This window comes from Monomorium pharaonis, chromosome 6 (assembly GCF_013373865.1).
Source record: "Monomorium pharaonis isolate MP-MQ-018 chromosome 6, ASM1337386v2, whole genome shotgun sequence".
NCBI classification, from domain to species: domain Eukaryota; kingdom Metazoa; phylum Arthropoda; class Insecta; order Hymenoptera; family Formicidae; genus Monomorium; species Monomorium pharaonis.
The window spans coordinates 8594238-8611569 of record NC_050472.1 but is presented as its reverse complement, the minus strand read 5'-3'; the positions used below and the strand labels follow the sequence as shown (position 1 = coordinate 8611569).

Here is a 17332-nt window from a genome sequence, read left to right as displayed (position 1 = left end):
TGCGTACGGATACAGCAATATGCATTCAGTAAGTGAGATTGTCAAATGTAAATTCAACAGTTTAGCTCGTTAACATATAAATTTATTTATTCCATACTTGCATTTGTGGAGTTGCCGTTAGCTTTTTCGCAAACGGTAGACGTGCGGTATCTCGACAGAATTAATGGACGTTAGAATTCAATTGGGGGAAGCGGAGTCAAGCGTGTGTCGCGCAATCTGCTCCCGGGCAGTTTTCGCTCTTACGTGTTCAAACTTAATTCAATCAGTATAGCGTTCCCGGAGGCCCGTACGTTACGTGTTCATAGAATTTTCACGAGACACACGAGAAGTAATTTACATGCGGAATGCCGGCTGAACCGTCACCGGGAAGGTGAGGGAATCGTGAGAGTCCTCCCGATACGACGACGACCAAGTCGTGCGGTCGTGAAGTAAGTAGACGGACATTCCGCTCCCCCAGCATTCCCTGAAAACGAAGAAGATAAATTAGAACTGCCGTATTTCGCGCTGCCTCCTTTCAAAGTGTAATTTGCGTGCCATCTAAATAGGATTCTTCCTGAATTGGATGGAAAATTTGCGTCGCTTCCGCAAAACCAACACGACAGACGTTATTATCTTTTTATTTTTATTTTATCTTTCTTTTTTTTTTTAAGTAAAAGATAATAAGCGCTTTTATCTCCTCCTCTAAAGAGAATAATGTTTTTACAACAAAATTATGGTACTCGATAAATTAACGTCTGTAGATGAACATCATCTGCGATAACGCTTTTCTCTGTAAAAAAGCATCGCTACCGTTGATGCGTGAATATCGTATAACCCATGCGCATGATGAACGCCCGATTTTTTTCCAACCCCAGCGAAATACCGAGAAAAACCCACGGCTGGGAACAAATACGTCTTTTTAGTCCATTATTTTTTATCCCATTTAACGAACGCTGGAAAATCAAACCCCTGTAAAAAAATAAAAATCACATGTGCGCGCTTATATCTTCGAACTTTGTGCGCATAGTGGTATTATTTACAAGACAATACCTCTCTGCAATTGAAAAGTATTCGTGCGAATCGAAATCTATTTTGTCATAAAAGTTAGAGATACGTCATACGTATGTACATACATACATCACACGTATAATAATAACATTGATTTAGTCACTATTAATAATACATATTATAGTTAATATATTTTTTTAACTAAATTAAATTAAACTTAATGGATTATAAAATTAATTTAGTTAAGTTAAAAGTTACGTAAATAAAAAACCAACTTAGTTAAAGTTACATTGAGATTACTTTAACTCAAATGAAAATAAAAGTTAATTTTGAGAAGCTTTATTTATATTAAATTAAAAAGCCATATAATTTATTTAAGTCAGATTACCAACATAATTGCAGTAGTGATCAGCAAATATATTTACTATTTTATTTATAAATTAAATTATAATATTAATTATATGAAATAACAAAAAATATTGTTTTTATGCAGGAATAAATTTTTAATTTTTTTTTCGCCTAGATAAAATTTTTAATTTGGGAAAAAAGTTAATAAGATAAAAATTAAATTCTTTAAAATTAAATTAGAAGTTATTAACTTTTTAACTTTATTAATAACTTTCAACTATTTAACTAGTTACTACTTAACCCTGCAAATATAGAAATATATATATATATTTATATATACATGTAAATATATATATACACAGAAAAAAAAAGTTATATACACAGAAAAAAAAGTAATATAGCCAATAACATATGTGATTGCGGGCTGCCAACTACATAAAATACTCAATACAATAATATTTGCTATTAATGCAAGTACAATGTTGATACTGCAATAGCATATATTATTGTATAGAGTATATCTGTAATTGGATTGGCAGCCCGCAATAGCATATCTTATTGAATGTATTACATTTTTTTCAGTGTATATATTCATGTACAAATATATTTATATAAAGTAGTAAATTGGATGTAGGTACATTATTTGCCTAATTAATTTGTCAAATTATTTATCTAATTGTCTGAATTGCATCTTCAAATTAGTCAAATTGCAATAATTCTATTTTATTTTACTAATTAAACAAATAATTTGGACACAGCCAATTTACTATTTTATATGTTAATAAATGTACATTTTACACACACACACACACACACACACACACACATACATTCAATTCTCTCTTTACAAACATAAATTGCGATGCTAAATTTAAGCTTATTTAAAATCCACGCCCTTCTATTACATTTAAATCATTTTCCGTCCATATTTCCTTCTCTCTAAATCTAAATCAATGAAATCTTATTGATCTGTAGTGTTAATAACCGTGTACTTACACAACTATGATCATCAGTGACTGCTTACTGTCTTTCAATGATTTTGAAAAAGATCAATGTATTATTATTGAAAAATAGTACATACATCACTGATTGATATAATCACAAGCATAGCACCGATTATGAAATCAAACTATTTACTATTTTTCAGTGAATAATGCATTAATTTCCGCTTAGACGGCGATTCTATAATTTTTTGAAATATTCAAAGTTGATTTTATTCAATCCAAAGAGAGAAAGAACTCTGGCATTCTGCCGGGTTAGAAATTCGACAAAAATCTAAACGGAAATCACGCATGTGCGTGAATAACTTATGCTAGTGAGCGTGCAGATCATTGAGAAATCCCGATCGGTCACCCGTGCGGTATAACGACGATCAGCCAGCCAACTAACTATCCAGCCAGCCAGCCAGCCGCTCGATGGCCAACGTTCGCCCCGGGAAAATCCATCCCCGGACGTAAGCCGGCCTGATTACCACCATCATGCGCCGTTGTTTTTTGTTTGCCTTTAATCTTTCGCCGCTTCGCTAACGAAAAGTATACAATTTCCGCCAACCGCGCGCGCGCGCGTCTTTGTTTCTTTTTTCCCCTCCCCCGAACTGCGGCCCCCCCGCGTTTCGTCGCGCTCGATGAAAGAAACCATTATTTTCGTCATCAACAACCGCAAAAAGGACACCGTAGTTAATTCTCGCTTGATTCTCTTCGAGAATCGCTCGGCGCCGCGAGGCCGGGCGTTGTCCGGCCGACAATGTGCGAGACCGAGTGAAGGAGATCGAATAACCGCGGAATGACCGGAGCCAAATCCCCTGTCGAAATTTCATCGACATGTCGCAACGCGACGCGACGCGACGCGACACACTCCCGTATCATGGACGTGACATTGTGGAGGAATTATGGTAGCCGGGCTTGGTCGGCTGGCGGAACGAGGCTAGTCGCGAAACTACGGGGGCGGGAGAAAGCACGGAGGGCGGTTGGACACGGGGCCACCTCGGATGAAATATCGCGGTTTAACGTGACAGTTTAAGGGCGTTAACCCTGGCGACGCTAATGTCGTCTGCGCGATGGAAGGCGCACGGTACAGAGAGTGTACCCGCGCTGCTGACCGGCTCTCCTCCATCCCCCTCCCCCCTCCCGCCCCACCCCGCGCGGAAATGGCGATCCGTATTTCTTCCGTAACATTTATTAATACGCGTTCCCGAAGTACAAGCCTGCAATAGTCGCGCTGAATCGCGATGAAAAATGAAGTAATTGCGAGAGACGTGAGGGAGCGGGGAATCCGCGGGAGACGAGTCGTTTATTTCGGCGGACGCACTTCGATTCTCTTCTGAAGTCCCAGATATATGGAGAGAGGCGCAATCGGCTTAGGTATAGTGCAGCAAAAAGCTTTAGGAGTATTAAAAGTGGGCGTCGAATTGTGAGAACCGCCCCTTGGAGAAAGTAATGAAAAATGAAATAAGGTACCTATACCCAAGAGGGTAATATACCCAATTTGGCTCACCACCCCCTCCCCCCGTTTCCAAATATACTTCACAATTCTGTTACACAAGGACTTTTACAGATAACGCTAATATATCGCTCGGGGAAGTCGACACGGTGTACATTTATGCCAGTTAAGTGGTCAATATCTGCTTTCTACGGCTTGTAAATCATACTTTATTCAAATTGTGCTGTTGTGAATCTAAAATTTCAGAAATAAATTCTTGCTTTGTATAACTATCGTGTAACAATTGTCGTGTAAATATTCGCAATTCATATTGTTGTAGCTCTTTATTTATACTTTTCAACACTATGTTGACGTTTTTAATGAAACGTGTTGTTTAGAATTAAAGAAAGCCCTTTGTATGGTGAAATCGTTATTGCCAAGGACACTGGAAACACAATATCTTTCATTATTATACAAAAAGTTAAGATTTTATTTTTTTACTTAGTATTTCTTGTCTTTCCCCAATTAGCTGGAGAAGTCTTTTAACAGATAAAGTTAAGATAACGCGATAAATAAACACAGTTTTATATTTAGTAAATAGTTGTATGTGTAATTTTTTCCGTAAATGTACTAATAATTAATGCTTAATTAAACATGTTGATTTCTTATTTTACATTTTTTCAAAAATATTTATGAAAAAGAAGAAAATATATATTAAGTCATATACATATGTAACAACATGGCCCAAGTGCTACCTTTTTTTTAAATCTTTACTGTACTTATATAAGTAATGAAAAATATTTTATATTTTTTTTTGTTTTTTAGAAATGTTCTCTATTTTAAACCCCATATTTTTCAATTTTGTATTCATCAAAAAATTGAAAAAATTCTTAAAGCTTAAATGGACCATATTGGGTACAGGTATCTTAAATGAAAAATAAAAGCACATCAATTCAGCACGCTTGCTAAATATAATAGATACGTATAAGAGATGAATATGTAATGCATAATACTACATAATGCATAATACTGCTCTGTATAATACATGCTCTGCATAATACTGCTCGGTAGAATATAAACAATAATATTGATGATTGGTATTATAAATAGCTACCGAGTCAATTTAATGAGTATTTAGCATTTGTGGTTGCCAATCAGGATTAACAACAACGATTTCGCCCTCTTGATTATCTACTCTCTAAATCTCGTCCAGTGAAACGTCACTCTAAAACAATGAAATTTGAGCTTGTGCAATGTTCGAGTGATTTGTCAGTTTATTAGGAGTCAAATTTCAAATTCGTATAAGAGTGATTAATAGTCCTGAATAGAATTTTAACTCGCACTCGATTCGCTCTTTCAGAGTGACGTTCCACTCTACGAAATTTAGAGAGTGGAACTTTAATATTTTTTAAAAATCTTTTCACAAAATAAAACGGTGTACCTGAGATTAAGAGAATAAAAACGCTCTATTCGTGATGGCCAATGAAGGACCTTTTTGAGGGGAAAAAAATCGCCCGAACGCGGCGAAAGGTGCTAAAAATCACGAGGATAGGGGTGGCTTTAACCGAAGCGAATTCTCTGTCACGAATATCGGCGCGCACATCGTCGAATCGACGACGTGCAATAGTCAATCTGCGACGCGATGCTATCGAAGCGAATAAATCGAGTTCTACGTGGCTGTGATCCCTGCCTCCCCTCCCTCTTTCTACCCGTGCAGGAACGTGCCTCGCAGAAATAAGGGAAGAAACGCGACCGACGTCTATTATCAGCGGCACGATACGTGGCCGACGTCGATTGAAAAAGCGACGCCGCACGGACGATTCGCCTCGTATCTGGTACGGGGACGACCCAGACATTCATAAATATTTATTACTATTTACTTTCTAAAAATATATATAAATATTTCATATTATAAATATTTTTCATGTACTTGAAGGAAAAGAGTCATGACACCTTCATTAAATATAATAAATAAAAAAAAGTAAAGATTTACCATTATCATCGCCATGTTTCGTTGAAAATTTTTATCAATTTGTACTTGAGAAGGACCTAATCGAGGTCGAAACGTTGTACTTAACAATTTGATCCATAATAAAATTGCCAGTTTGGATCGAATCTCCCAAATTGGAGTTATTACTTTTTTATTTACCATTATATTTTATACATATGTGTATATAAAAAATAATAACTCCAATTTGGTGGATTTGACCCAACTGGCAATTTTATTATGAATCAAATTGTTAAGTGCAACGTTTTATGTATACATATTTTACAAATACTTTTATGATAAATCTTTATGATCTGTTTAACTTAAGATTACAAAAATACTTAAAAAATAATCACATAATTATTATAACAGCACGCGATATTTATAAGATTTACAAAATAAATATTTTGTCTGGGAAGGTGGAGCAACGACCGCTGGATAATTGATTCCAGCACCAGTCGCTCGGCACGAGGCGCGGATGATGAATCGGTGAATCGTAGAAACCATTTCGAACCGACGATCGACGATAACTACCGGGAATCAGATCCCGCTAATTTCGCGCTTAAAATTAGCCGTGAGATTCGACCGACGACGGATCGTCGGTATTTTTCTTCCGCGGACGTGTCGCGCGCCATTGGCAACGCTCCAGAGGAAGTGGATAGCGCGCGTCGGACGGCACCTCTTAATAATAATAATAACAGCGATAAAGCGGTCAAAAGCGGGTGCACCCTTGAGTCACCATGCGTACGCGCGCACCAACCCCATCCCCTCGCCGAATGCGCTGCCTTGGAAATGAAACCGCGACCGTATGATGGAAGACGAGGAGAATCTCGCTCCGTGTCTTCTCGCTCCGTGTCTTCTCGCATCGTCGCTCTCTTCCCTCGTGACTTCTTTCCCGGTTTTACGGCTCGTTGGCAGCAGAAACTCCGCGTTAAACGCATCCGCGATTCCGCCGTTTTTGGAGTACCGCCGCCGACGAACAAATTTAACATAATGAGATGCGACGTTTCCCTAAGTAGTTGGCGAAGGAATGTCGCGCATTCTATGAATGCCAATGGTGCGATAATAATGTTTCGCCGATAGTAATACGTTTGTGATCAGCGCGCGCGCTCGTTTGCTGTTACCTATGTAAAATTACGTACATACATGATTACCAAAATTGAGAAATGTTTACCTTATTTTATCTAGATACTATTAGAATTTATATTATCTACATTTAAATAATTATTTAAAATAAGAAGTAGCTTTATCTTATCTTTATATGGATTATTAGAATTTATATTATCTTCATCTTGGATAAAAGAAGTATTATCTTTTTCTTATATTATCTAAATCAACACGAACAACACTGTAAAAAATTTTTGTAAAATTACAACTATAATAGTGGATAATTTTGGGACCAACTATAATAGTTGTAAATTTTTCGTGTCTACAATTTTTCAATATACAAGTAAAAATAGATTTAATTTGTCATAAATTTGTTTACAGTGTATACACAAGTAAAAAAACAAATTAAGATATTATTGCAAAATTTATATATAAAATTACATATATAAAAATTTACAACTATTATTATAGTGGATTTCAAAATCACCTACTATTATTGTTGCAATTTTACAAACATTTTTTACAGTAAATAATGAGAATAAAATATTGTTTTTAGCTTCAATTTCTATACAAATTATCATTTATCCTAACAGAAAAATTTTTCAACGTGTAACGACAAATTGCACATATCGAAAAATAATAGTGCAATATAAAAATTGCTTCAAAGCTATAAAATTTGAAAACTTTTATCAAAAATTTTGTCAGTTATAATGTGAGTTATATATTCCCTTTTCAATTAATAGAGGAAAATTTTTTGTCCAATTTGTTTTTAAGAAATAGAAATATATTACTGTTATATTTTGAATTGTTTTACTCAACAACGATATCTTAAAATTATTTAGATAAAGCGACAATATATTATAATTCTTTATTTTTTCTATCTAGATAAATTTAAAATTAAACATATCTAAGATATGTTTATACATAATTTTTCCAGATAATTTTATATCATCCAAGCATTGTTTATAATATATTTACGAAGAGAGAGAGAGAGAGAGAGAGAGAAAGAGAGCAGGAGAAGGCAGGAATTTCACGTATTGCAAAATCGAAGTTGCGAATTGCGAGTTGTTTTCCGATCTAGGAAAAAATTGGGAAAAATATCGGACAGCTGATAATCTCTGCTTTCGTTTATTCAGAAACTTTTTGCCCTTACGAATGGGGAAAGCTGCTGATAACAAACGCCGGGCGAAAAAATATCCACTGAGGTTGCCTCTCGCCCGGGCGATTTATATCGGGATGAATATCACTCGCGAAGAAATTAAACGTGCACGCGCAAATGTCGGGCGTGTAAAGTCATAAAATACAAATATTTGTACGGCGCATCAACGATACGCGAATGTTTATGTTGGACACATATTGCCTAATATTTCTCTTCGCTGCGGGACGAGGCGCGCGCGCGCGATGTTTGCATTCGAAACAACGATTTTCATAAAGAAACCAGTGACGGTTCGATAAACGACTTTAGCGTCAGCATAAATGTTTGCCGGCGAATATGATTTTCCGGTTCGTAACCGGAATACGCGCCAGAGAGATACGATCGAACGCGCGATATTAACCGCGCCGCCGCGCCGCTCGAAAACGCGCACCGCCGCGTTACGTCATAAAATTCAGCTCATTAAAAGCGAGATTAATTAGGTTCTGCAATATCGTTTTCAATTGGCATGAATTTTCCATGGCGGACGAGAATGGGAGGGGGAGAAAAACATGATTTTCCGCCCTTTAACATCGCCCGGCGGCCGCGGTCGAAAATGACGCGCGATATTAATTACTCGCCGCGCGCCGCCTAGAAAATTTCCTCGTCCTATACGCGTGGCGATCGAAAACTGAAAATCGCAATTCAACCATAGAACCATGAACCGCGTGACAGTTTTTATAATCGGCGGATAATCGACGCGCGCCCGTTTAACTCGTTTCGACGCGCCGCGCGGAAAACAATCCCGGCGGCGTATATAACGACGACGAACGATGGGTAAGCGGGGAAAGAGGGGCGCGATCATATTTACGTCCGCCTCTAATTATCCATGCGAGGATAATAACCATTTGGGGCAACTCCCGTCGGGCTCATCGCTTCCGCTCGATCGGCCGGAAGCTGACGATATCCTGCCGTATTCGATACGTATTACGTACGAATTACGACACGGGCTAAGCGCCGAGCAAAGGGATGTTTCTCCATCCGCGAGCTTGGCCTCTCCCTGTGTATATGCATGGCACTACACCCCGGCCCGTCTCTCTCTGTTCTTCCGCAGGATTATTTCACCGTGTGGTATTATCCAGCGGCTCGGCACTAAGCCCCTGGGCCTCGGTGCACGATCCGAACGATCTCAGGGCGAAGGTCGGCGAGCAGATGGGCTGCTCGACCGAGGCCGACGAGGACATAGCCGACTGCCTCCGAGGAGTACCACTGAAGACCCTCATCGGCGTGCAATTACCGGAAATCAGGTGAGCGAGCACTTTAGACACGAGTGGCGAAGCGCTCCTGCATGTACAGAAGTAGGAGGGAGTTCCGTTTCGCCCTCCTCTTCCTCCTTCCCTCCACCCGCGACGGCAGAAAAATTAAAATAATGAAATATGTATTCGCGAAATTGGCACAGACGGAATGCATCGATGCCTCTTTCCTATCTTTTTATTTACGGCAGCATGTCGACGTAATAAATATTACCGCGGAATCGGCCCCGCTTGTGCCGCACGCATATGTACATTTGCGCGCGTATGCGATACAATATATTTATGTATATGCAAGATACATATTCATCGCTTGAATATTGGAACTATGCATTTCGATGAAAAGTGGAAAATGCCGGATTGTAAAAAATTCAATAGGTATGATTGATACGTTAAAAAAAATGACGTCTGGCCAACGCAGCAGCAATTACCGCGCTACAAATTTATAACGATTTCATGAGTTCACGGCTGCGATGAATTATGATGAACTGTCGAAACTGCGTGTAACGATTTTAAAGATCTTGTAGTGATATAAATTGCCACGTCGGACATTTACGCTTCCGCAAGCAGAGATATTGCATGTCGCCAGGTCTTAATTCTTACGGAGACACATTTTTTTTATTGTAAAGATTTGTATTAATATTTGTTTTGTGTTTTTGAATTGTTTTTTTTTTTATATATATATAATTACGAATCAATTTAGAAAATTCTTAAATGACTGATCGAATATAGCAGAAAAATATTTACATCAATTTTTATTTTTATTAAATTTATCTTTTTAAAGCTTTTTCGGTCGTTTATGGTAATATGAATCTGAGCTTGAAAAAATAAAAATAATGGATCTAATATAGTACTTAAATTGTTAAAGCATTAATAATTGTAATTTAAATGATTTTTTCTCTTAGCATTATCTAAAATTAAAGATGGATATTTGAAAAAAATTCTAATACTAAAATTTGTTTTTCTTTTTTTGAGATTTTTAATTATATTTTTATGTTTGTTTTACATTTTGTTTCTCTACGTTTTTGTACAAATATATGTTAAAAATATTTAAAAAATGTTTTTATTATTTAAAATAAATTTTAGAAAAACAATTGTTCTAGAAACTTAAATTAAAATCAGTCTTTTTTAAGAAGTAATTACACGCAAATGTACTATTGTTAATTTTTTAAAATTTGACCTAAAATATGTAGAATCAAATCTAAAAAATAACGTATAAAATTTTATTAAATCTTATATAGCTACAGAAAAAAAATTCAAAGAATATTTGATAAATTTATCCGTCAAATTATATTTTACACTTTTTTATTCGCTTTCTCTCCTTGTAAGAGTTTTATTATTACTGTAAAAAAGTTTTTATAAAATATTATATAAATATATTATATATATTTACTTATAAGATAATAAGTTATTTCTTTCTAAAAAGAAACACTCTTAGTATATTTTACATATATTTTTCGAGATAAAAAACAAGCATATGAAAAATTTAAGAACAAATATTTAATACATTTTAAAGACAAACATTTTAGATTGTACAGATATATTGATTCATTTAGACGCTTTATAAGTTATTATTTTATAATAATGTGAAAGGTTTCATATTTTCGTCATTATATTAATAATAATGTTTTATGTGTATTTTATATTTCAATTAATTATATACAATTATATCACATTTTATATCGTAAATCTTTACCAAAATTCAATAATCTTAACTCTGCAACGTTACATGTTCGATTACACTGGCATATTTAACTTAAAGGTTGAATTAAATTTTATCGAAGTTAAATTTTGCGTCACTCGCGATCGTTTACATACGATTAACCATTAGGCCGTGCGAACGCATTTCCGAGTATATTTACCGCGAGATCGAAATGAATCTGCGATACTACTAATTACAAGGATAATCATGGCGCGCGCGCGCACGTACACACTGAATTATTATCGGATTACCGTCGGATCGTGGCGGGTTAATAGCTCTCGCTTTATTGATTTAATACCCTTATTATATCAATTTAGTATCGTGGTCGTTCGCACGAACAACTTACCCCTCTCATCCCGTTTGTCCTTCCAGATTCGTGCCTCGCATCGGGCCCGGCATGCCGGTGGACCAGAACAACCCGGACCCGGGCCTGGACATGGAGCGCGCGAGCGACGCGTTCATCAAGGTGCCGCTGATCCTGGGTGTCTCCACGACCGAGTCGAATCTCGACTTCAACAACAACGATATACAATTCGGTTTCGAGGAGGACCATCGGAATCGCATCCTGCGCACCTTCATCCGCAACGCCTACGTCTACCACCTGAACGAGATCTTCTCGGCGGTGAGGAACGAGTACACGGACTGGGATAAGCCGGTGCTTCACCCCATCATAATACGGGACTCGACCATGGAGGCGTTGAGCGATGGCCACACGGTCGCGCCGCTCATGAGGATCGCCTTCTACCACGCCAGGCGGGGCGCCAAGACGTACTTTTATCATTTCAATCATCAGTCCAAGGACAGCGGCTACGTGCAGGTAAGACATGCCGTTATCGCCCGAGGGAAGTTCGCGGGAGCTTTACAAAGTAGTTGCTCCGCGAAGAAACTTTTATCGTGGTCATTTTGCTCCTACACGGAAAAATAATTACTCTCAAATTGAAACTTATGTATTCAAATTAACGCGATCCTTGTTTCATATATAAGCAACAATATATAATCGTCTTAGAAGAATTTGAAAATCTTGAATTTCAAGATTTATAGTCTCATTTCAATACTATAAGTATTATTTTTAAAATATGATATGATTGTTTTGATAATTTTATTCTAAGGAAATTATAACCTTCGATTTAAACGTGTAGTATTTTCTATCCAATATTTTTTCTTTTCCATTCAAAAAAATTATTCTTAAATAATAAGAATATTATTTTCTTGGTTAAATTATATAAAATTTTGAAATAAATCTTTATTCAAGTAAATCTTTTTGATTTAACGCGATATAATCTCATTTCAAGATTTCCGTTTTGAAACTGGAGATATTGTCAAAACAAGAATATTCTTTTTTTCTGTGTAGGTACCCCAATTTCACAACATAGCTCTTTTCACGCAGCTGATGCCAAACAAATTGATTTGTATTATTGAAAACGTAACAATTGTTTAGCATGTTTTTGGATTCCACGAGATTACTAATGGAAATTAATGAAATGTTTTTAGCAATCGTTAATAAGATTTTACGTACACAGAAAAAAAGAATAGGTATTGTTGTTTTGACAATATCTTCATGTTTCAAAACGGAAATTTTGAAATTAGATTATGTTGCGTTAAATCAAAAAGATTTATTTTAAAATTTTATATAATTTAATCAAGAAAATGATACCCTTGTTATTTTAAAATAATTTTCTTAAATGGAAAGGAAAAAAATGTTGGATAGAAAATACTACATGTTCAAAACGAAGATTATAATTTTCTTAGAATAAAATTATCAAAACATTATATTCTTAAAATAACACTTATAGTATTGAAATAAGAATATAATATTTTGAAATTCAAAATTTTCAAATTTTTCTAAAAGATTATGTATTGTTGTTTATATATGAAACAATCGCGTTAATTTGAATACATAAGTTTCAATTTGAGAGTAATTTTTTTTCTGCGTACTATTTGTGCACATTCTTAATTTTGCCATTTTAAAAATGTCGAATATTACTGTACGAATTAGACAGTTAACCTACGATAAATTTTAGTGCTTACTTGCATCTGGAATTGCTTAGTTTTTAATTTATATCTGTCATAATTTTTACGTTATCTTTTTTCAACAGTGTTATCAAATTTTCCGTTATATTTCTTTGGTCCAAGAACATACTTTATCAGTTTCTTATTTGCATACGAAAAAGCTGCATGATAAAGATTAAATTTTTGCAAAAATATACAAAAAAAGTTTGCTCTCACTATTTACATAATTTACATAATTTTTATGTTATATTATTTTTATCACAGTATTAAAAAAATAACATAACGTATAGTCGTTTGTTAAAATAAAATTTTAACGTAAACTTTAATAGAAGTTCTCAGAAATTACGCGGCCAATTGGGGTTAAATGCTTTATAATAATTTCGCCTTAAGTAATATTCCACATAATTTTGCAGATCGAAGCATGTTGATATTTCGATTATACCTCCTTAAGCAATAGCCAACGATAAGAAATTTCCGGGGCGTGAGAGATTTCCGAGGGGAAATTTGCGAGTAATCGCGTAATTCAGGGTAGTTGCCGATCGACGTCGGGGTAGTATCCGCAGTATCTCGGGGCGTCGATTTTTCTCTATCGTGAAACGATATCGTTCCGCTGCTAATACAGCTATTGCGCCCGCTACTAACACAGCGGAAGGCAGAACGGGCGAGTGGGCAAGAGTGAGGGGGTAGGGACGATGCTGCTTAAGTCTGAGTTAACTCCATTAACTTGACGTCCCGAAGAGAGACTAACGTTCGCCCTCGACACCTAGTAGTCCGCCGGCACTTCCAGTTAAGGAAGCAACCCGTTCAACCCCTGCACACTCCGACACACACACACACACACCCTCTCGATTCTACGTCCTTGTAGCTGCTCATCCGTCTCACTCTGCGTCGCGCTCGATCTATACCCGGGCTGGTAACCGCTGGCCATGACTTCACGATGAAGACACTGATTTAATAAAACGCCCCGGGCGACCCGCGCGCACCGTGTTCGCATTTTGTCTCGGGAATGACGGGGATTTGTCACGCTTGACATAATAATATCGGGAGGACAAGAAAGAAATTGTTATATCGGCCAATTTGTAAGGTCGCTGCCAAGCGGCACGTTAAACTCGCGACGGGGAAACAGATTGACGTTTTCAATTTAGAGGGAAGAGGGAGGCTCGCAGGTAAGAAATTTTCGTACGGTATGTTTACTGGATATTCGAGAAAACGAATTATCCTCGATGGCAAGTGCGGAAGTATATTATCAGGGTGTTTACTACGGAGAAAACATCCTGGAGTTTATCGGGGGATTTACTTTTTATCCACGAAAGTCCTTGATTTTCATGGAATTTTATTCATACTCGGGGAAATTTTTTTGTATTTTGCTTTTAAATTTATATTCTATCTCTTTCTTTTCTGGCAAAATTATTTCTTTAATTGTTTTTTCTTGACAATGCAAAGTTGATAAAATAATAAATATGGTATATTCATTCACATGTAAATTGTAAAATTTTATTTAACAAAATTAGTAACAATGACATGGATTATTTTTAATTGGGCTTTAACTCACCTTTTAAATTTTATATTTTCAACAAGCTAGATTCAAGACATCGTTAAGCGCTATTTTTAGTTTACATTAATCCTTTTTAATATTTTCTCAAATTTAATAGTTAAAAAAACTAAAAAGTGGCTTTTTCTTTAATTGTATAATTGCATAATTTCTGCAGTAATTGTATATTATATTAAAGAACAATAAAAGATACAAAAAAAATAAATTTACTTTAAAGTTGCATTAAGAGATTATAGAACCCAGCAAATCGAAAAATGTGATGTTTTTCAACATCATGTAAAACTTTTATCTAAGAGATAAAAGTATCATGTGTTTCTATTTTGAAAATGTGTATATTTATCACATAAAAGTAAGATCTTATATTACATTAAGAAAATATTATAAATCTTTGAACGCAATCCTCAAAACCTTATTTTTCTATAAATTTAAGTGTAAAGAAAAAAATTGCTGACTTTTAATTTCCGATAATTTATCGAGGCTGAATTGGTATGCGCTTTTATTCAAAATGTTGCTATTATTAAATTACTTTCATATTCTCTCTAATGTACTTTTTTCATAAAACTGCATATTTTTAAAGTAGAAAAATGCATTATTTATCTATCGCTTTAAATTAAATTACAGAGTTTTACATAGATTAAGAAAATACTGTATATTTTACTTTGCTAAGCTCCTATAACTTTTTGAAACATTTTCTAATCTTGCAAGAAATTTGAATAAAATTCCTGGAAAAATCCCGATTGTCTTTCTCGCGATATCAACTTTTTTTTTGGACGTTTGGAAACGCGCGTGGGAACAACAAAAGTCAGCGTTAGCAGCGCGCGTCACGTTGATACCCAAAAGTTGTTTAATCCTGCTCGACGAGAGAGGGATGCAAGTGATCGTGTATTTAACAGCGATTCCAAGCATCAACGTTACTTTTTTCTCTTCTCCTCCCTTTCTTTACCTCTTTCCCGTCCACATGTGCGCGAAGCGCGATTTAATTAAGCGCCGAGAGCGAAAGATTCGTCCTCTAATAAGTTTTCGCGTCGCTTTAAATAACACACCATCGAAACGTCGGACTGGTTTACGCGCGATGGGGCGCGCGATAAGTAAAGAAATGCACGAGTGAATTAGACGCAGGGAGACACAAAGGCGACGGGAAAAAAGTTGCGCCGAAGAGGGAGAAAGAGAGAGAGAGAGAGAGAGAGAGATAAGAAAGCGATATCGAAAGACCACTGAATGCAAATGCGACGAATGAATTTATTTGAATTGTTAATTGCGGCGTTTTCCGCCTGTCCCTCCGCCCCCCTCCCCCGCGGGCATTCTTTCCCACGCGCGTTTCGCGCGTGGCTAATGGGGACGCGCTCGGAGCGGCGGGACGTGATAATACGTGTGATATACCATTTCACCCAGATATAACGGAGAATTTCGTAATCGGAAATTATGTGGGCGTTGTACAATTCCCCCGGAACGATTCCTGGACAATCGCCACTCGTCGCGGTTCTATTAATTAACTAAAACTCTAGTAATTAGCTATCAATGATTAACTAATATTCTGTTTCGGCTAATTAAATAGGACAATCGTCAATAGCCGCTAATGATTTAACAACTGTCGTGAATTGGATATCACGTTGAATACTGCGGATGTAGTAAATATTATAATAGTTCGCGCTTACGGACTACCGAGCGCATAGGGAGAGCCGCGGCGGTATAATTATCGATTACGGGCTCTCCGGCTCCGATTCTCTCTCCTGTGAGCGGGAAATCTCGTTGCAGCGGCTGGGGAGCGTTCGTGGGGAGGACATACCGTATATTTTCGGGCTACCGCTGGTGGCAGGCGGGGCCTTCTTCCCGCGGAATTATTCCCGACAAGACCAGGGCGTTGCGGAGGCCGTACTCACCTTCTTCACCAATTTCGCCAAGACCGGTAACCCGAACGAGCCGCACAAGATCGAGTCGGTCGACTACGGCACGCCGAAGGAGAAGACGCGATTCCGCGGTCTCACATGGGAACAATATGAGACAGGATCTCAGCAGTATCTCACGATAGGTGGGTATCTCGCGCTTGAGGGAGCAGAGAGAGAGAGAGAAAGGGAGGGGAGTTTTTCCCCGTTATTTTTCGATAAATTTAATTTTCCACAAAGCGCCTTTCTCTCCCGCCCTCCGTTTCTCCGTAGAACGTCGCGATCTTTTTAAAAGTTCCTCTAGAAATTTGATTGTGTACAATGGACTTTGTCCTCTGTACCTTGACGCTCTTCCTTTGAAATTCCCTTGAAAAGTTTAATTGCGTGCAAGGTTGAGGTCCTTTTGAGCGAAACGCAAAATTATTCCCCGTTAATAATTACATAGACAGATATATACTTTAATGCAATTCGATAATTACAATTAATTCACTATTAAATAATTATGCGCGATAATGCAATTGTTCAATAGAACACCTACGATTAATTAATATGCAATGACTATCCTTTAGAGGATAACGGATACACAGGTAATTATATCAAAGGAGAGCGGGGAGCGTTTTTAACCGTCAACATTTTATTTCAGCGTTGAAGCCGAAGATGAAGAGCCATTATCGCGGTCACAAGATGGCCGTGTGGCTCAATCTGATACCGCAACTCCACCGTCCTGGCGACGATGACGTCTCCATGCGGCATCATCACTTCCGGGAACGAGGCGATCATTACTACGCAGGTAACATTTTTTTGCAAAGGTGCAAAGAGGAAATTTCTCTCCACTTTAATTCTCACTTACCTAACTCAGGATATCGATCATGTAATTTTCCTCCTAGGGCGGAAAC

At 36.9% G+C, this 17332-nt stretch overlaps 1 protein-coding gene across 4 annotated transcripts in view; it reads left to right on the top strand.

The window, feature by feature from the left end:
• Positions 1-17332, top strand: part of LOC105839462 (neuroligin-4, X-linked) — a 391763-nt gene that overhangs the window by 369863 nt on the left and 4568 nt on the right. For all 4 annotated transcript variants that reach the window (XM_036288012.1, XM_036288014.1, XM_036288013.1 and 1 more), the window contains 4 exons: positions 9094-9286; positions 11364-11808; positions 16309-16582; positions 17080-17226. In XM_036288012.1, coding sequence (XP_036143905.1) covers positions 9094-9286; positions 11364-11808; positions 16309-16582; positions 17080-17226 — 1059 coding nt within the window. The remainder of the gene's footprint in view (positions 1-9093; positions 9287-11363; positions 11809-16308; positions 16583-17079; positions 17227-17332) is intronic.